At 34.0% G+C, this 22,431-nt stretch overlaps 1 protein-coding gene across 5 annotated transcripts in view; it reads right to left on the bottom strand.

Annotated features, from left to right (window-relative positions):
- Positions 1 to 1,141: 1,141 nt before the first annotated feature.
- The window catches only part of LOC129801424 (uncharacterized), a 25,327-nt gene continuing 4,037 nt past the window's right edge, over positions 1,142 to 22,431 (bottom strand). The window contains exons 1-4 of one of the 5 annotated variants that reach the window (XM_055846439.1): positions 16,877 to 17,915; positions 7,330 to 7,462; positions 6,780 to 7,151; positions 1,142 to 3,292 (exon numbers count right to left, since the gene is read on the bottom strand). In XM_055846439.1, coding sequence (XP_055702414.1) covers positions 2,330 to 3,292; positions 6,780 to 7,151; positions 7,330 to 7,462; positions 16,877 to 16,914 — 1,506 coding nt within the window. In that variant the 5' untranslated portion in view covers positions 16,915 to 17,915 and the 3' untranslated portion in view covers positions 1,142 to 2,329. Of the gene's footprint in view, positions 3,293 to 6,779; positions 7,152 to 7,329; positions 7,463 to 7,521; positions 7,849 to 16,876; positions 17,916 to 22,431 lie in introns of those variants that run through there. The other 4 variants (XM_055846440.1, XM_055846441.1, XM_055846442.1 and 1 more) reach the window with 4 other exon arrangements.

Below are 22,431 nucleotides of genomic sequence, written 5' to 3'. Positions count from 1 at the left end.
TATTTTTCTTGTATTTAAGAAGTTTTCAAATTATATCTAAAGAACTTTCACTAAACAGTAACATTCTAGAAGAGTCAAGGAGCAAATTTATGTAATTCTCTTCAGAAAAAATATGAACTTAATGTGTTAAATCTTCTATCAAAGTTACAGCGTCTGGAAATGGTTTTGAATTAGGACATTTACCCTAAATTTTTTTAAGCACAGGAAACCAAATTATAAAACTAAAACATTAAAAATATACAAATATAAATGAAGTACTAAATTTATCAAGAAAAAAAAGCTCTGTCCAACTTGTACCACTTTACCCTAAATATTAACAATGATAAACCCTCTATAACTTGGAATAGTTGTTTTTCAAAGAGACACTTGCAGTGTGCAAAAATGCATAAAATATTAAACATTAGAATTACGATTTTAGGCTCATTTTTTATTTTTGCGTTTTGGACTCAGGAAAAAGGCCTAGGCCTCCAAGTTTGTCAGGAAATGTGAGATGTTGGACTAGCTTTTAGAATATATGACCATGGATGAAATTCACTTAGTAACTTGGAAAAAAATCAACTTTTACGAAGCTGCAACATTACGAAACTGCAAAACCTTCCCCTAAATGTTATGGTTAAAACTTCTCGTGATTCGCGTGATTTATTGAAGAAGGTGCTACAAGCTATTAAATTTTCACATTTCAACGCTGTTTTCGCGGTATAGCTCAATTACTTACTCCTTGCCATTAAAGCCAATATTTTGCAAAATCCTTTTCATTTATGGGATATCGTAAGAGATGAATATAATGGAACTTCAAATTAAAAGCACACAATTGAATCACAAGCTAAGAACACTTCACAGAATTTCGAAAAGCACTCAATTTTCATACAATAAAATTGAGAATATTATATAAATGTTATAAATACATTTCACAATGTTTGTCAAAATATTCGTTAAAGGCCTTAGATGACATTGTTCACAAAAGACATTGTATTTGAAACAATGTATGTCTTTCTCAAAAAAAATCATAAAATAAAAAAATAACAAATAAAAATACCAAAAAAAATCATTTGGAATACATGAAAAATAAAATTAGAAACATTACTAATTAAATTGACGTAATAAATGGAGCAAGAATCCGATGTAAATACAAACAAAAATATTTACTAAATATCCTTTATTTATATCATTAGAAGAAAAAATGAGGTGAAAAGGAATTATATATATAGTAATGAGCTAAAGTTAAAAGTTATGTTAATCTTCTAAATATTAGATAAATATATTAATTATTAACAAGAAAAAAATGCGGCTAAATTTTATTGAAATACATATCTTCTCTTTGGATACATTATTAGCACTCTCTTACAAAATATCTAACTACGGTCAGTCCCAAGATTTCAGTCCTCTGAGTTCATTCATTGTTATCTTCAACAAGCTATAATGCATTTAGCTTTATATTCTTTTTGACTATTTTAGCGTGAAATTCCATTAAAGAAATTTTTCTAATATTTTTTTTTATGACACTAAGAAAAAATTGATTGAATTTTTTTGTTCTGAAATCAATCATAAATTGGCACAATAAATATTAATAATCCCAAAGTTACAAGAAAACTCTACGATATTTCTTTCCAAACCTCTTACAAATTACGACAAGAAACCATTATCATCTTCCAATCCTTCTCTGGAATTTTATTAAAATTATAAAGTTATCATTATCGTATTTTTTTAATAAATTCTCTTTTATAGTTTGTGTGAAAATTTGGCGCGAAAATAAGTGCTAAAAATACAATAAGCGCAGCTTTTGTGCGCTTTTTTCTTCTTAAATTTTACTACAACTTTCTCATCCTCTCCATTAGAATAGTTCCTGTGACTAAGTGTTGCATTCTAACGGCGTTTAACACTTGTACATTAAAATTTTAATGTGATTCACATTAATTGTCAATGGTGAGAGTCCAAATGTGTAATTTGTGTATTTGAATCATTTTATATTCAAAATTTGATCTATTTGTTAATAAAAAGGTAGACTTGACCCGCAAAATTTGATATAAATTGATTTATAGCATTAATGCGAAAAATTAATGCGATTTTCTCTTTAATTTTTTAATGTGGAAAAATATTTATGCTTTAAATAAATTTAAACTTATTTTTGCAGGCCAAGTCCACTTCTTTATCAATAAATAGAAAAACCCCAAATATTAAGTGACTCAAAGACACAAATAACATATTTAGACGCTCACAAGCGACAATTAATGTGAATCACATTAAAATTTTAATGTGCAAGTGTGATAACGCCGTAAGAGGTGTTCAAAAAGTGTAGAAAAAAATTTGCGTCCTATAAGCTTTAAAAGGTTTATGTATTCTTGGGACGGAGTACATTCCCAATAAATTGGCCACCAATATTCCCACGTGGATGATAATTGCACACCACGATCACTTTACCCTTTTGTGTCCTAGCCATTCCCACTCCCAAATACCTAGACGATCGCCAGATGAGTTGGGTGAAGTGCCCTGCCCTGAGTATACCTTTGGGTTCTACACCATACGTATAACCCTTACCCTCTTCGTACCACGAACGACAAACATCCCTAGGTTTTGCCCTTGCATTGCTCTCTGACGTCCAAAGGCAGTAAATATTCTCACCATAGGACGAATTGGGTCTATGAGCAAATCTATCCTGAGCTGCAAGGATCTCAGCCCATTCCTGTGCCACTAGAGTCACTTCTGGCGAAATTATCAACTCTGAAGCCCCATGTTTCCGCCTCAATTCATTGTGATGATGCAAAATTGCATCTGAAAACTCCCGGAGATCAATTGTGTCCTCAAAGTGAACTGTAGGAGAACTCTTCTCACTCTCAATCTCACGTATACGTCTGAAACCACCCACTGGGGGCACATTTTCGGTAAAACTCCCGATAAAATTGCCAGGTGGATCATAATTGGCCACCACAAAAACCTGCCCTGACCGATTACGAGCCTGTCCAACACCCAAATCCCGACTATCCAACCACACAACCTGCGTAAAGTGACCCGTTTTGAGCGTACTGGGCTCCCGATGGAAAGCATGATTGGACACTTCGGCATACCAATTCTCCACTGGATCCCTCCCAGACACACTTACACCCCCACCACCCCCTGAGGACCAAGCACAGAAAATATTTTCTCCATAAGGTGAATTGTTTCTGTGCACAGGAGTTCCCCGGGCCGCAATTATCTTTGCCCACTCTTCGGCATGCCGGCAGAGTTTCTTGTTCAGCCTCAACGGTGGTACACAGTGTCGTACACGGAAATCATTGTGAGCCTTCAGACATTCCACCTGGAACAAAAATCACAGAAAAATTCCTTCAATCAACATCACCAAAAGCCAGTGATAAGCCTAGATCAGCTTATAGAGGTGCGATTCCTTCATTGCAAATTTGGATTGTGGCAAACCCGAACGATATACATAAATAAGGCAAATTGCGTTTAATAATTCTTAAAGTGTATGAAGCATATTATCGTTATTAATGAAAAAAATTGGATGAGAAATGCATAAAAGTGTCTGAAAATCTTTAAAATCAACTATCTCGGAAACTATGATACATAGAGGCCCCAAACTTTACATTCATTTAGAGCTACTTTCAGGCTTGATATACACAGAAAATATATTTTGTAAAAATGTTCGTAAATGTTTGTGAATTCCTATGGGGGAGTTACGAAATGTTCGTGAATCGTATAACCCACAAACAAGTTCGTAAAAGTTTGTACTTTTTTCACAAACATTATCCGTAACGTAACATGATCACTTGACGAGCATTTTATATACTTTTACAAACATTTGTTCGTAAATGTTCGTTAAATATTCGTCAGCTAAACTTAAATTTACAAACAAATGGCAAAATTTTACGAACATTTTTTGTGTTTTTACGAACATTTACGAATACAGTAGTTTCTCTCTCAATCGGGAATATGGGGCGAAATGTCATCCGGTTTAGCGATAGAATTGAGCGTCAAAGCCTTTGTAAATTCCACAAAAAGTGCTCAATTATAAAGAATCACGATAAAATAGGAAGAACTACAGCGAATTTGAGCGAATTAGCTTCATAATTAAACGTAAAAATAGTGAACAAAATTTGTCGCCCGATTGAAAAAGAGCCGATTGAGTGAGAGTCTACTGTAAATGTCTGTAAAAGTACAAAAAATGCTCGTCAAGTGATCATGTTACGAACAATGTTGTGAAAAAAGTACAAACTTTTACGAACTTGTTTGTGGGTTATACGATTCACGAGCATTTCGTAACTCCCCCATAGGAATTCACAAACATTTACGAACATTTTTACAAAATATTTTTTTTGTGTATGCACAATTTCATTTGAAAATGAAAAAATTGGATAAAAAATGCATAAAAGTGTTTAAAAAACTTTAAAGTCGATTATCTCAGAAACTATGAGATAGAGACCTCAACTTTGCATCCGTTTAAAGCCTCTGTCAGCGACCCGTAAGAATCCGCGAAGTTATTCATTACCCACGAAAAATACGCACCCAGGGAAAATCCGTGAAAATAGTAAGTGAGATTGTTAGGAATCTCACCTAAAATACGCAACCCGCGAAAAAATACACGCCCTGAGAAAATCCGCGAAAACATTCGCGGCCCGCGAAAATCCGCGAGAAAATACGCGCCCCGAGAAAATCCGCGAAAACATTCGCGCCCCGCAAAAATCCGCGAAAACATTCGCGCCCCACAAAAATCCGCGAAAAAATACGCACCCCGCGAAAAAATAGCGGACCGCGAATGGTATATGTCACCTTACAAATCTTCGAATATAGACTCACTATGTAGTGAGAGAGAGAAAGAGTGAGAGTGCTATATGGAAAAGCTTATCCGACGCCACTTCTCCCGCTTCTTTTCCCGCTTGACGCAATTAGCAAATTTTCTTAATATTGAAATCTTTAAAGTGAAATATCTCGAAATAAAATCGAAATCTTTAAAGTGAAATATTGTTCGACGAATGTCTTATTTTTTTTTAATTGGTCTAAATTTTCTGGGCTACAACATAAACATTAAATTTTCAAAATCTCATGCTTATGCCCTAGACACACTTACGATTTAAGCCGAGAGATGACTTAGTGGAAAATGATGGAAATGTAGTTTGACCATTATTTCTAACATAATTACGCTAAGCCGTCTCTCGGCTAATCCTCATGTCTGTCAAGGCCCTTAGATTTCTAGATAAACAACAAAACTTGATTTTTAACCGGTTTAGAACCTACTCAGAAAAGAGCTCTGTAGAAACAGCTCTTAATTTAGCTCTTGAAACAAGAACGGGCATTTATGTGTTCAGTTAAAGCCTATTTTACTTGAAGGAAAGCATTTATTTTAAGTCTTTGAATTTTCGATCAGTCTTTGAATTTTCCTAGCTGGAAAAAATAGTCTCTAAACGAATTTTAAGTTCTGAGCGGGTCTTGAAGCAAAGCATAACGAGTTTTGATTTTAGTATCAAATTTTCTCTGCTGTATCGCAACAATATTGACGTACGATAACAATGAAAAAAGCAATTGAATTTCACATTTTTTATTGAAATACCACCGTATACACTTTTTAATCTAAAATTTTTCACATTCTCTTATTTTTCTTTTAAACTCCAAGCGAAATTGATCAATTTTTATCTAATTAGAGACTCACATTTGGAAAGATTTTTTTCCATCCGACAATCGCTGAGTAAGATACCCGACATGTTTTCATTTTTTTTGACGGGAACCTATTTTTCAAATTTATAGTGAAAAATTTTTTCCAATTTTTTCACTATATAAGTTTTCAAAATAAAAAATCACTGTTTCACAACACTCCAGACACTCGAGAGAGCTTATGAGGCACAATATTTCATTTTTCAGAAAAAAAATATTTTCCTATTTTTCGAGCATTAATTCACCAAATTTCCACATAATTCTTTTCGGTACTGTAGTTTTTGCACCACAAGACACTTCACTATTTGTTGAGGCTTCTCCCCACAATTTGCACTATAATTTTATTAATAAAACTCGCGAAAACAATCACTACTTTGCGAATTAATTGCACTATGAATTATTTTGTCTGCCATTTAACAGCACTGGAAGCCACTGGAAATTTTCTAGTGAGACGGGGCTTCGCTCAAGACACGCCAGCTCTTAGTTGATCTGTTCTAGAATACTGCTCTTAATTCAAAGCACGACATGTTTAGGTTGATTCGGCTCTTAAAATATTCTTACAGACAAGTGCTGAATTTTTGCAAATCCCATACAAAGTTAGAACTGCCTTTTTCAGAGTGCCGGGTTTTCAAAAAACTAATGGCACAGAAATCGTCGTACTCGCGAGTAGATATATTTAAAAAAAAATTATGAATATATCTCTTTCCAAACCAGAGATATTGCGTACAACATGATTTTCAGCATCAGGGATGTTCAAAACATATACCCTGTGAATTTCATCTCGATCGGAGTACTTTGAGAAAATCCGAGGATTACAATAGGTGTGATTAGAAGGAATCACAGCTAAAAAATCATTGCTCAAAATAGCTCCCCCCTAACATTTGCGTGATTGAAAAAGATAATAATTTATATATATTTCTGATTTCTGACTAAACTCGTGGGAAAGTTTAATTTCACATAATGTCCAAATGCACGCAATAAATTGCTCCATTTGGTGTGAATTGTGATCATCCAAAAAGAGCTTTCAAACAATTTCCAAGGCGCAAAACCCAGACTTTTGAAAACATACTGAAAACATTTGCAACAGTTTTGCCAAGATTTCAGGGGAAATTTATAGGACAGACTTTGTATCAATTTACCTCAAATTCTGTAAAAATTGCAGCAGTTCCGGGACGCCTCTTCATTGTGGGTGATGGTGTTTTGTGACGTAGACTGAGATTCATAGTGCGACTAGTAGGGGACTTGGAACCAGGATTGGGGCTATTTTGCCGTGAAGATTTCGGAGTGGAATTTCCCGAAATACCATTGGTAATTGCTGGTGGTTCCAGAGAATTGGGTGCCATTGGCGTTTGTGGTGTACTTGGGCAGATTTTCATGGAGCTCAGTGAATTCCTCATGGATTCAGATAAATCACCCACATCGCATGTCTCCTTCAGCACAATCGTCCTGTCGGGCTTGTGTCCTTTGTACGTCTGGATGGTTTCAAATGTGACGATCTCACATTGATTTTCCTGTCGTTGAAGAAGTATCAGGAAGTCAATTGAAATAGCACGTGGGATGGTAATATTATTATAAGAGCGTCTGGGTGAAATTGACCTTGAGTCACGGAAGCAACACTCAGAGAAATCGATTCCAAATGTCGCTTCCATGTGGCCGATTCCACCGCCAAATGTGCCATGTAATACTTACACCCTGTCCTTTGTGGTTGATCAGGCGCTGATCGCGTTTCCTCACCATCACAACTCGCGACAGTGAACCACAATCATGCTGGGATGAACCCACTGGTGGCAAACGAACTCCATCCATCAGGGCAGATCGAGGTCTACGGAATCATTTTATAAATTTTCAGAATACATCCCAGTAAAGAGCGAGAGAACCAACATTTTCTTACAATTCACATGCAAATTACGGAAAATTCAGAACAATGCGCTATCATCCAAGAGTTGCATTAACAGACTAAATGAACAAGACTTGCAAATAACTCTGATAGAGAAGGAGGAAATATGATGAAGTTTGCGCTGGTGATATACTGCATTGCAACTTAGAAACTTTTCCCTTCATTCGATATTTCGAGAAATGGAAAAAGCATAATTTGTATTATTTGTTCAGGAAGACTAAGATGTATTACTAAATTTTGAGATAACATATTCTTTATGTTTCATTTTTCCACTTCTTGAGTTAAGGATAATTTTATTAATTAAAAATTTGAGGAAGGGAATATCTCAGTGATTGACCATTTGGCCCATTTGCATGTTATTCAAATAATCTATAGACCAAACGATTTGAGATACAAGTACTACGTTGTCAGAGAACCACCCATAACTATTGCTCTTTTTGCTCGGCATAAAAGAAATCCCTTAATTATTTTAATAACTAATGCCGGCTTCAGACCTGAGGTTTAGCCCAGTTCCCGAAAGTCTCAAATTTCAAAATAGCAACCGATTTTATTGATTTTTCAGAATTAACCGGATCATTTGCACATAATGTTCAATACTAAGTCATATTTTCCCAACAAATCTTGACTGATAAAGAATTAGAGAAGTTAAGCCATAGAGGAAACTGGGGCACCACCAAACACTAATTTTTATTTCTAAACTATTTGAACTATCTCGACCATTTCTTCAGTGGAGAACAAGCATAGCTTTAATGCCTAAAAATTTGCATAAGTCTTGTCCTCTGAAGTCGAAAGTCCTATTAAAAAATTGCAGTGTTTAGTGCTACCCCATGTTTGGTGGTGCCCCAGCTTCCCCTATAGCTAAGCTTTAGGTCTGAAGCCGGTATAAAGCGTGTAGATGAAAAATTTTGTCCAACGCTTGACATGAAGTCAGTCGTAGAAGGGTTTGGATTTTCTTCCTCCGTTGTCGTTTCAAAAAAAATTATTCAGCTTTCTTTTGGTGAAATTTTTGTTAAGAAAAAAATTGATTTTTGTCTATGTAATTGCAAAAAGAAAGAAAGCATGCGAAGATTAAAAGTTGACAAACATCTTAAGAATCCTCATGCGAGTTATGAGGATCTCACGGCGCGATAGACAAGACCATTGGGTCTTGGGCGGATGAGATCGCTGACTCAACTCTCACAGTTATGAGTTCGAGTCCCGCCCGGTGCCAGCATATCAGAATATCAGGAAAAGACATTTTCACTGTGATAAAACATAACATAATGCACCGCCTCTGCCCAAAAACTTTAGGGGCACGGCAGAAGCATCCACATCGCGAGGAAGGCGCTCCTGAGTGATCTACAATGGACTTAGCACATTCTTCCAACACGGGATATACGACTTTGCAGCATGATTACATTGTAAAAAACATATTCCGATACGATTAATAATAATAAATGCGAGTTATACTCAGATAGCGAAATTTACCAGTAGGGGAATTCTCTAACAGCATGACAATGTCATATGACAAATTTTCGTGATTAAAATTCGGAAACTGAACAGCATTAAAAGCCCATGAGCAATCAATTGCCATTGTAAGGTTATCTATGAAGCTCTGAGTGATTCATATAAACTGCATTATTGAAGAGTTTTCCCGAATTTACCCAATAAAAATGCTTAAATTTGTCATATGACATTATCATACTGTTACAGAATTCCCGTACAGGATGTATACCGCTCTACCGTCTGAAAGATTATAATTCGGTTCAAGGAACTCAAGACTGTTGCTCTGAAGCCGGGAGGAAGTGACCGAAAACCTGGGATTCAGAACAAGGGGATAGAAAAGAAAGTGCTAAATCTTTTCGAGACGCAACTCAATCTTTCCGTGAGAGATGTTGGCAAAAAAAAAATGGGAATACCTTGGAGCTTGTTCTATAAAATCAAAAGTAGGAATGATTCGATAACCTACAAATCTCAGGCTGTTTGTTCCCCATCTGACCGACAAACAGCGTCACACAGTGATAAAAACTAGTCGCAGAAACTCAACGATCATCGTCTTAAAAGATTCCAAACGAGATCCAAGGCTGGTGAGAAAGGTACTCAACCCGCTCCGTACCCCGAAAGTTCGTTTCATTGAGAAATATTGAAGAATATGGATGACCGATCACAGGGAGAAGGCTCAGCCAGCTGAAAACTTGCCGAATTTCAACAGGTAGAAAAAAAACCGCTCGATACCAAGGATACAATTTTGTCAAGTCTAAAGTGAAGGGAGTTAAAAAGTGCGAGAATTCGGCGAGAAATCATTGGAATAAAAAAAAACCAAAATCCTATAAGAATCCCAAAAAAATCTTTCAGAAAATACATTTGTTTTTCTAATATATCACTGAAGTTAACATATGAGATCAATTTTTTAATGGCCAAATTTTTCGTCTACACGCTTTACATATCTTTAGGGAACTCTATTTTATCATAATTTCACTACATTTGACCTTTGTAAAAATTAGTATTCTGATAAAAATTGCTCATAAAAATCTTGTTGCTCCACATAGATAAAAGTAACAAGATATTTGTCTACTCTTGCGGATTCACCGAGATTTTAACACTTAGGGGAAACTGGGGCACCACAAAACACGGGGTAGCACCAAACACTAATTTTTATTTCTAAACTACTTGGACTATGCCGACCATTACTTCAGTGGACAAACATCCCTAGTGCCTGTAAATTCATATCGGTCTTATCCCTTGATATCCAATATCCGATTAAAAAATCGCAGTGTTTGGTGGTACCCCGTATTTGGTGGTGCCCCAGTTTCCCCTATAATAATACAAGAAGATCCTACTAAAGTTTCGTCAAAATCCTTTGTTATTTTTCGGTCGGAAATGGTTTCTAAAGTACAATTTGATTATTTATTACAAACAACATCCTGGCGCATAAATATAACATAGGGTAAGTGCACCAAATTTCGGCAAGCTTGCAATTCCGGCCACTTTTTTTTGTTCCTCGAATTTTCATGAATTTTTAGTTTTACTCTAGGGATTATACAATGAAAAAATGAATTTAAAAAAAAAAATGTTGCTTCGACAAACGAGATTATGTTATAAAGACATTGGGAAAATTCCTGAATAGCAAGGAAGTATGAGATTGAAGGTGCCCGAAATAGACCACTAAAGCTATGTCTACATTTTTATTCATTTTAAAATTTATTAAAAAATGATTTTAAAGAAAATAAAGACGATAAACTGTCTACAAGGTTCCGAGCAACACCACACACAGAAGGAATAAAAAATACTATTTATATTAAAAATATAACATTTCAAACTTGAAACTTTGGCGCTTGTATGCAACTATGTCGGAATTTGGTGCAGTTACCCTAAAGCATGAAAATCATGAATATTTCCACCAAATTGATAAGGAATTTCGGATAAAATATTCCAAGTTCATTTTGAAAGGAAGAGATAAATATGAAATAAATAAATAAATAATAAATAAATAATAGATAATTCCAATAAAAACAAAATTTAAAAAGAAACCTTTTCAAGAATCTGATGTAATAACTTGGTGGATTCGGTTGTAATATGATATCTTATTGAAAATAACAATATTATGCAAAAATCCCAATTGTGACAGAGGTAGCCAAACATCTTGTTAGTTTTTCATATAAATCAACTTATTTTATAAAATTTTTAAAAAATTGTTTAAAAGATATTTTTTTAGAGTGTGTTTTTCGTCTCTTTGGCTAATGGCATCTACACACTTGAGAAATTTATGTCCATATTGAAGAGTTTTTCATACACAAACTTAGGAAATTTCATTGCTTCAATATTTATTTTTTTATTTATTTTACTTTTGAGTCTTAAATCTCTTGAAAGCATAGTATGATAGCATAAGAAAGGGAAGAGAAGTAACAAACGTCCACTGCCGTCTTAGCGTTGGTGACCAACCTTCAGAGCAAAACACAGGAAAAGCTATGGACATAAATTTCTCTAGTATGTAGAGAGGCCATAAGAGAAATCGATCTTGAAACGATAACACAAATTCAATCACTCATCTCTTTCCTATTTCTTCAATGTGAGTCATGTAGCATTTAAACATGTTAACCATTTTAATAAAAAAAATCCTGAAGAGTTTTCAAAAATCTTAAAATGAATCAAATTATAGAATTACTCCTCTCCTCTAACCATCAGTGGGCGAGTTTAATCAAAAACCGCTTCACAATGAATTGAAAACACCAATAAAATTCTTGTTTTACAAGATAACAATACCATTTGCAGTTAATATCAATAGAGAACAAATTCCTGAAATTTAAGACGCCTCCAAACGACATTTGTCAATTGATCACAACAATTATTTGCACTAATTAAAATCCCATTAATTGTTTAAGATGACTCCCGCGAATTCTTCGCTCTTTAATTACCAACAATTATTCACTGTGGCGCCCATGAGAATTCACGCAGAATTTTAAACAAAACACACTTCCTTTTCCAGCAAACACTTCCATTCGTCTCTTGGGCCCATTTCACGTCTTCCCAAGGAGAAATTCACCAGAGTGGAATTTCGCAGCATGAAAATCCACTTATGAATTTATGAATCTATGTCGTTAAAATTTCATCCAAACTTCTGCGTGATTTCCATGCGAGGGATTCCTCTGAGGCATGCGTGGAAAATGTGTCACGAAAAGTGAGTGATCGCATTAAAGTTAATTCAGACAAGATGGTCATGAATTTGTGAAAAGTATTAAAATACTATTAATTTTACAATATGGTAGATATAGCAAAACGAATGACATAAATTTTAAAATGAAAAACCCTTGCAGAGAAAATAATAATTTAATGCTTTATCTAATACTACTAAAAACGTGATAAGCATGCATTGTTAAGTAATTACTTTACTATTATAACAATGAAGAAGCTTTCAAAGAATCTACTGAGAACAATGTTGTATTTTATTTATAGAATAATGCTATAAATTTGTACGAATATTTGCATGATGTGACGAAGCAATAGATACTAATTAAGTATGTTTGAATAAAAATGAGGACGATGAATACAAAGGAAACTAGTGTTTTCCCTCGCTCAAATAAATTATGCTAATATTGCAGTGCTTCTGGGCACTTTTCAATAAGAATGTCATTCTTATGAGGCACATAAGTTCTAAAATTAACCCAAATTTGTCGAAAAGAGGTTTATTTGAAAGAATAATTAAGAGACCAATAACTCAAATATATGGTTAATCAATAGGTAATAAGTAATAACTTAAATTATGGAGACAACCTGAATTAGAAGGTCAAAACTTTATAGCAGCTTTTCGCGATTTTTTTTTAGTTCACTAAAGCGTCTCATTCTAGCACTCTCTATAGAAATAAATCTAAAAATATTTTCAACTTTCATGAGTTTTATCAGTTTTATAGTTGAACCAAAAAATCGGAGAAAATTGTCAATTAGGAATTTTTTTATAAGTGTTTTAAAAAAAGCATATTTTAGAACGGAATATTGATACATGCTGTAAAAGATATTAAAAATTATTTTTTCAAAGGCCATTCAAGTTGAATTAGAAGAGAGTTTAATTCTGAAGTGAATAAGCTTTTATTCATTTCATTTGGTTAATACGTTTTTTTTTAAACGCGCTTCAAAGTTTTGGATGTTCGCCCGAATGCTTTGCGTTCGTTTCTGTATCTTTGGAAATAATTCGAATTGATTTCTGATTTTTATGGTATATTCTTAGGTAGATTATCAATTAAACAATAAAAAATATAGATCACTTTTGACCTTCTAATTCACATTTCCCATTAAAGCATTAAATCCTTACATAATTCTTCATACTAAATACATCAAGAAGACTCAGTTTGTATAGGAGATTATTATGAAAAACGAACTAAATATTAGGGCTGCACTAAAAAACTAACATATCTAAATAAAAGTTGTAACTACAGTAGACTGTCTCAAATTCGGGCATATGGGACCGAAATGTCAGCCGAATTAGACAGAAATTCGGGCGACAAAGTTTTTGAAATGCAACGATTTTTTATTCATGTGCATATAGATATTGAGTTTATACACTGATATATAACGTAAATTGCATGAAAATCCCTCAATGATGCAAAATCACATCAAAACTAAGACAAACTATACCAAATTTGAGCATATTTGATTCATTTGATAATCATAATCAAACTTGAAAACTGACAACAAACTTTTTTCAAATGCAACCGCTGCCCGAATTATAAAGTAGCCCGATCTTAAAAGAGCCGAATTTGCGAGAGTCTACTGTAAATAAGACTGAAGTAAACACAAAATTTTGTCGTATTTCTCGTAAGCAATTGCTCACACTGAATTTTCAACAAAGCAATTTCAACTCAAATCATATTTAAAATTTAACGTATTTAGTGTTAAAATTTTCCAGAAATAACAACACGGGGTACCACCGAATACTGAGCTTCCTTAATAAGATATTAGACTTCAGAGGACGAGACCTGTATGAATTACGGTAAATAGATACTATAGGGGTGCTTGTACATTTTTTGATCGTCATAGTCTGTAGTTTAGAAACAAAAATCAGTGTTCGGTGCTACCCCGTCTTCGATGGTGCTCCAGTTTCCTCTACAACTTTTTCCATATACAATTTTTATTGTCTATTAGAGCTACAGAGTATAATTAAGAGTATTTTACCAGACTTTTTGCATAATATCTCCAAAACTTACGTATGAAACTACACCCCGCGAAATTCGGATATGCGCACTTCATGAAGTGAACTTAAAATAAAATGAGTTATATCTAAATTTGGGGGGGAGGTGTATATGATTTTTTCGTAAACTACATTTTATTATCATAGCATTTATTTCCTATTTATAAATTTTAGTAATTCACCCTATCATGCAGTTTCGTTTTTGGCAGTTTCGTCAAAATATTGAAATTTAATTAATGTATCTAATAAAATGCGAGTAATATAACACTTTTTCATTAATCTATTCTTTCCTATAAGGATTGGTGTTTAAATTTCATATTCCAAATGATACCGAAAAAAGTGCCAATATCATGATACGAATTCTTAAAGTGCCAGTAAGGGAACCTTCGGACGACTCAAGCTACGGAAAATTCAATTTTTTCTCTATGTTCCTTATGGATTTCACCCACAACTCTTTTTTTAGAAAATTTTAAGCATTGGACTAGCTATTAAAATATAATATTATAATGGGCCAAATTCATTTTATAAAACAGTGAAAAAACGAGCGCGCTTTCCCCTAGGTGTTTTTTCGATCCTACATCAGTGAATACACGCTGTGAAAATGGGCATTTATCAATCTTGTCGTTATCAGCTTTTCCTGCATAAACTTAAAAACTCTTTTTCTAGTATTTTATTGATCATCATCACTATACCTAAATAAATTTTAATGTACAATATTATGAGTTGAAAAAGTGTGTTGTTATAAACTCACGTGATAAGGTTTGATATTAAAAACAACTTATAAACAAGTTTGGTATTTTCATTTTATAATGAAATTTCTTGCGATATATTTAAGACTTATGGAACTTCAATTTTTATGGCGTTTGTACATCTTTTCAATTAATTTAAGTGATTGAAAATCTACCTCTAAGTCTTAGCCATAATGGCTTAAACTAGCCTAATTTCTTATTGGACAATATTCTTTGAAAAATTTGGCTTAGGATTGGATTATTAAATGCAATTTACCTAATAGATTCTGAAGAAAATATCTATATAAAATTGCTTGGGATTTAGGATTTTGATAGCTTCTTGAACTGGGCTAAACTTCTATTCTGAAAACCGTTTTACTCTTATAAATATTGTAATCAGATAATTGTATCTTTCTAGCCAATTAAAAAAAAATAATTAAAATTTCAGTTTTCATTTGACCGAGAGGAGACAAATTATCTAATTTCAGTTAGAAAAGGCGAGTGGTAATCGTTTAAATTTCACTAAATTGAAAATATGTGTAAGCGTCATTAATGATAATTCATCTTAAGGTAAAGAAAAATATTTATCCCTTAACTTTTAAAATTAAAAAGTTTGAATTATGTAAATCCTTTAATCCTAAGACACAGAATATTAAAAAAAATTCAAGATGATGGCATCTACACATTGTGAGAAATTTTTGTCAAAATGATGCATTTAGATTGATTTTTACGCGACTAACGTGAATAAGATTTAAAGATTATCTAAACTAGCTTTAAGATTCAAAGAATTTAAGACAACTTTAGGTAAATTATTCTAAATTTATTATTTTGCATTCTTTCTTGATGGTCTCAACACACTTTAAGAAGTTTTCATCATCTTTGAAATCGATCAAAGCGATCGATTTCGAGAAAAAAATTTTACAATACATAGAAGCCACTAGGCCCCAAAAAGTTCACACTTTTCATTAAAAATCTTTATCACAGCAAACGAATTGGACTTTAAAAATCGGTTTAAAGAATTATAACTTAAAGTTTTTATTCAGAATGGAGAGCAACATTAAACTCTCCTTTAGGAATTATTACTTGGAAATTAATTCTTTTTTGAATTTGAGAGAATAAAATATATTAATTCAGAAATATCCTATTTAGTTCTTAGTATCAGCCTATAATTGTTTAATGAATTTTAGAATTTTTAAGTTTTTGCCTTATTTGGCTAAGAAAAATATAGTGTTATAACTTAGGGGAAACTGGGGCACCACCAAACACGGGGTACCACCAAACACTGCGAATTTTTAATCGGATATTCGACTTCAGAGGATAAGACCTATAGGAATTTATAGGCACTATAGGGATGCTTGTCCACTGAAGGAATGGTCGAGATAGTCCAAGTAGTTTAGAAATAGAAAATAGTGTTTGGTGGTACCCCGTGTTTGGTGGCGCCCCAGTTTCCCCTATATCTCAAATTTCCGATAATAAATAAAATAAATCTTCATAAAATGCAAGTTGAATATTTTCTTACTAACTTTGTAGCAATGCTTAAATGTGTACACATTCTATTTAATGATCCGCCCCTCAATTCCATGGGGACACATTATCACGATAAAACTGTCCAATGTGTGTGTGCTATTAAACGTATTGAGCAATTCTTTCCGCAACACGTTTTCATGAGGTTTTTGGCTCCAGTAAAAGTGTCTACAAAATTTAAAAGGATTTTGAGAGTGAATTGAAGCCAAATAAGTGTGAAATTGCGGATAGATTTCACCTAAGAATAAACCCTTCTTTTACAGAATACATCTAACATGAAAGGGACACAGAAAGAGAGAGAAAACACTGAGGATGAAAATGGATACGAATAATAATGAGCAATTCATCAGTAGTAGCTAAAAACAGATATAATTTAATTTTCATGATGTGCAGAGATGTTATAAATCTCCTCCTTAGCACAATTACCTGCACCTAGATGCCATCTTCAAGCAGCACACTTCCATTGCTCACAGAAGATTTTTTTTCTATTTATTTAAAGCTAATTTCAGCACAATTTGTCACACTAAAGCTCGCCCAAGTTTTTAGAAAATAATGTTATATGGAAATCTCAATCTTGATTCAACAGCAACCACTCTTATCTCAAGCCTTATTTTTTTTCTTAAAATTCTCCTCTCTGGCAATATTTTCTTTTCTTTTGTGGAGCACCACGATAAAAGCTTGACACACACTTGCAATTTTGAACCTTGTTAACGCTGTTTTTTTTAGCATGAATTGTGGGAAAAATTAGTGTGATAAGCAACTCTTGGGCAAAATACAACTCTTTAGCTGGTTGATTTCTCAAAGATTCTCCATCGTCTTCGCCTATGCAAAGAACAGAAGAGCCTTTACTGAGTCAAATTTACGTTCCCAGACACACTTTAATATTGATTTATTAGCACAAGAGTGCAAAATGCAACTTGAGAAGAATAATTTTGCACCTCTCTAACTGCAATTCTCAGATGCTGCTGGAAAATTGTTCTCCGTATGATGGAAAATTTTGAAGAGGGCCCCAGAAAAAAGGGGAAATCCGATGACAGCTTCCACTCCGAGGAAAATCTCAATCGATTAGACACACAAAACGAGGGCAGAATGAGCTGGAAAAAATATTATCACAATTTCTTCCGTCTTACACACATCAGAAAAAAAATGAAACGATTGATTTGATGTCCGGAGCACTACTGACTGACTTTCGAGTCGACACTACTTAATTGTATGGCCAACACATAAGCACTTTTCGCATTATCCCGGCGCGAGTCTTCGTGCGATTCTCGGTCTTGTGATATTTTACACACAAATTGAAAAAAACTCTCTTATCACACAATAAAATTGTCACAAGAGGAATGACTAATTCAGAACTTCTGCAAAAATCACGGGTGCAATATCCTGAAAGAGTGTCACCACACAAAACGCACTCCTACAGGAATTCACGTGATATCTTGAGGGTGCACAAAATGAGGGGAAGTTTGGCTCAGATGACCGGCTCAGAATTATTGATTTTACTCCATACACTTGGTGCCATGCCCGTCTCTGCGTAGTAGCAGACCCCTCAGAGGGGCACAATACCACAAAACGCGCCTTTTCTGCTCCATTCACCTGATTTCCTACCCCACGAACATTGATGATCGCTCTACGGGCTATTTTTAGGCACACCACTTCCCAACTGTAAACAATATCACCATGCCTCTAAACCCCGCATCAAGTTTAAGGTCGTAACCTCATGAGATATCTGTTTTATGTCACACAAATAAATACACTTGCTAAAGTAATCTGTAAATTGATTTCTTATCGTTTCTCAAAATGCAATCCAGCAAAAAATTAGTACTTAATTGAACGAGAATTTTATTGGACTCAATTGGCTTAAAAATATTTTTTTAATTACTCATGTTTCAGGATCTACTCCACTTGGTAATAGAATCTTAATTCATAATCCGAGACTGTTAATTTTCTAAAAATGGGAAAATTTAATTAATTTTAGCAAAAGTATCAAAAGCATTTCTTTTGTGTGACATTTTTCCATCCTATAATTCTTTAATTTAACTCCAAAATTATTATTAAAAAAAATTCCGCTTGATGTACCAAAGAAAACTATTCATGGACCATCTAACACATTATCTTCAAAAACTACGTTCTCACTTTAGGTGTTGGATGGATTAATAAATCTATAAGGACAAAACCTTTAGTAGGTAATTAATTCATGATTTCAAAGCATTATTAATTGCATTTTGAGAATTTTTCGTTCTTTTTATAAAGAAACATAAAATGTTATGCTTTGTTTTCAAGCGATAAAATGTGGGACACCGAAGATCAGTAAAGATCATATTTTAAAAAAAAAATGTAAGTACAACATTTAAATCATATTTTCTAAAATTTACATTTTAAGAAATCAGCCGTAGGATCCCAGTTTTTGGAAACTGTTTTTGAAAAAAAAACTCAGAAAAAATTACTCAGAGTGAATTAATCCGAAGTCAAACTCATTAAACTTGTAATAACGGATTTTGAAGGTCAGAGATCAAAATAGTTCTAGGGAGCGTATTTTTATCCGAATGGGGTCATATTTGGATTCGTTGCAAAGGTCTTAAAATTTCTCACGACTTTAGCGAGGCAGTGTCATTTAAATAAATTTGGTTAACACTTTTTGTTCGAGAACTGCTGACCGATCAGCATATTTTTGCTAATCGACTCAGCGAAAATATGCTGAAGACGCTACCTTTTCAGTTAATTTTTCTCGCTGGGATCTTATGAGTCTAGAACGGTTCCAATGTTCCAATCTGTTAAACCGGTAATAACCTCACTATGAACGGATAACTTTATTTTAGCTGAGATGAGTTACAATCCTAAATTTTAATTTTTCAATAACTCAACCCCTATAGCATCGATCTGTTTCAAATATTATTATAGCTGGGCCTAAGAGCTTTCGATTAAGAAACAAAAGCTTAAGCCCCCTAACCCGAGCTGCAAGAGGTCGAAAATTCTATTTTCGAATGGCCATATCTCCGGTTCTTGTCAGAATTTGAAAAATTTTGGTGTTTTGAAAAGCTCTCGTTGAGTACTACAACTTTTATGACACACCAATTTTATACGATTTAATCGAAGGTTAATCGAAAAATTGATTTTTGAAATTTGCATTTCGAATATTTCGAAAGCTAGACTACGCATTTTCTTTAAATGTTAGTATGTTGTAGCTAAGGTCGAGACCTTTACAACGGTGGGTCGCACTTCTACCTCAATGTTCCCTGACTCGAGCTATAATCGAAAATGTCTTGGCAGGACCATATTTTCAGTGTTTATGAAAAGATTTCGATGAAATTTTTTTATATATTGTATCTGAGGTCGAGATCTTTCTAACGATGGGTCCCATCCATCTCTACATCAACTCACTGTACCCCGACCCTTACTATATCCAAAATGACCGGACTCTGTCTCTTATCTTTATTAACCGATTTCAATGAACTTTTTTCGTCTTTCGTTGGTCCTCCGTACTCACACTATTTAAAATAGAGAATGACCGGTGATAGGCCTAGATAGCCTTACGCTAGCTGAGATTCTTTACAGGCTACCTCGAAATGCGTGCAACTCGGGGTGCTTGCAACTTCAAATGCGTGAAAATTCGATTGTGAGTTGAATTTTGTGGAGTGAAAAATCGCATCGAGCCAATTTTATCCATTTCGGTGACCGAGAACCGTTTACTTGACGAGATTCTTTATGCTTTCACCACACCTTTTAACTCAGTATAATTTCTCGAAGTCAAAATTCACGTCCCTTTCTATCTCAAGAGATTTGCATAAGTGTATCCGATGTATCCTATTCTTTCGGTCTCAAAATTGGACAGAACTAAATTTAATTTGGTCTGACATTCAAAAGAATAAGAAGACTGCGAAAGAGTGGGATAGACATATACAAAGCTTTTAGGAAAGAAAAGGACGTAAATTTTGACTTTATGCAATTTTCCTGATCTAAAAGGTGTGTTGGAGTCATTACTTCCAAAATTCAATTCGCAATCGAATTTTCACGCATTTCTGCAAGCACCGCGAATTGCACGCATTTTGAGGTCGCATATAAAGAATCTCAGCTATCATAAGCTTATCCGGACTTATCACTGGTTTTTCTTTTTTCTGCATTTTTTCAATGAGCTGCGGTAGATAGTTAATTTACTATAAATTAAATTGGGATTAAAAATATAGACCATAAAAATTAAATTAGATTAAAAATATAGACCTTTCTTACGCAACGACAGCCATTCACCAGCAATTTACATTGTAATTAGACATAAATTGTAAAACTGTTACAAATTTTTAGCATATACGATCTATGATTCAGGGTTTCTGTCGTTTACCTGATGAGATCGGTCGCGGTAAGTTGGCGGCAACCGCAACCAAGCATTAATTGAGGAGAAATATATTGAATTGAATTAAAATTGAATTGAATTTATTCTATATTTTTAGTGTGCAAAAGGAGAAATCAATAGTTATTTCCGTTATGCCATTTTTTTTATTTTTCAAATTATGCAGAAACAAGGTTTAACATCGGAAAACCGGAAGGAGTGATATTACATATTGGAGTATTTGGACGAAACACTCATCTGGACAATATCTACAATGTATTCAAAAATAAAAGACATCCTCTAAGCCGTTTCGAACATATAGCAACAGCATTTGTTTTTAGAAAAGAATTGGAGGAGTGGGCGAGGAATGATGGACTTGTTAATGATCCCAGAGTTTATAAGTTAGTGGACCCTTTGAGCATTACAAGCATTACATCTTTAAAAATTAAAAACATGTATGTAAATCAAATGCAAAATAAACACGGAAAATGAGAAATTGTAAGACTTGTCCCTCAACTTACCATCGCAGCTGAACCTCAATATTAGCACTGAACCTTAACAATAGTTCCATACAATAGATATTTGCAGTACACAAAACATTCACCTAAGATTGTCCCTAGATCTCACTTTTTTGTGATCATTCATGTTTGATAAGAAATTTAGCAGTTTAGTTACTAAAAATCACTTTAAACCAAATCGATCATGTTTGGTTTCGAACTTCTTCCACTTTCTTTGGCAAGAAAATTTTACAACCTTGATGCATATTACACTATTTTTTGTTTAACTCATTCCCAACAAAATTCACTTTCACTGACCATTTTTAGAAAATATCCTGACAGGGAATATGAACAGTCAAAGATTGGTAATTTAGACAGCGAATAGTTTAACACTAAAGGTGAATTGTGAATTTTCTTATGCATTTAAAAAGAATCTGAAATGATAATTGTTTCATAACGACTTGTCAGAATATAAGTCGAATAAGTCGATTTTTTTTGCAAAATTCGTTTTTTTTTGTTTTCCGGGTACTCCTTGACACCGTCTAGCTTTCTTGTGAATATTACACCGGAATGTTAATTATTCCTTAAAAATCCTATAGGGGAAAGTGCTCTCCCTTCGAACGTTCATGCCTTCGAATTATGTATATTTCTTTTGTTTTTCGTAAAAGATTTACACTAAATTATCACGGAATTATCAACAATTGATGATAAGGCAACTAATATTTAATAGAAATATGTAAGTCTCTTAGAAAAACTGAAAGAAAATTCATATTATTCGAAGGCATGAACGTTCGAAGGGAGAGTACTTTCCCCTACTCAGCATGTAAAATCTCAACTTGAAATCACACTCTTGAGGCCATTCGCGCCTTATTCGTTTTATATTCTGAGCTGTCGATATTATATGGCTTGTTAACTCTATCAAGCATTTTTTTCTTAATTTTACTGCTTGAACTCCACGGAGAGAGCAGTATATAATCCCTCAATTTTTTCACCCCCCAAAATTTCCACCTTCCATCCCCCGGAGGCCACTTTTGTCAACAAATCTTCGCGTTCCGTCCGTCTGTCCGTCCAGCTGTCGCCAGCTCTAGAGGCCAAACGATTAGAGATAGCAACTTGGGACCTTCAGGGGACCCCCCATAAGTTGACCCAAGGATCGTTAACAT

The sequence above is a fragment of the Phlebotomus papatasi genome, chromosome 2 (genome assembly GCF_024763615.1).
Source record: "Phlebotomus papatasi isolate M1 chromosome 2, Ppap_2.1, whole genome shotgun sequence".
In the NCBI taxonomy this organism is placed as follows: Eukaryota; Metazoa; Arthropoda; class Insecta; order Diptera; family Psychodidae; genus Phlebotomus; species Phlebotomus papatasi.
The sequence above is the reverse complement of the archived record's forward strand: the minus strand, read 5'-3'. Positions and strand labels throughout refer to the sequence as shown.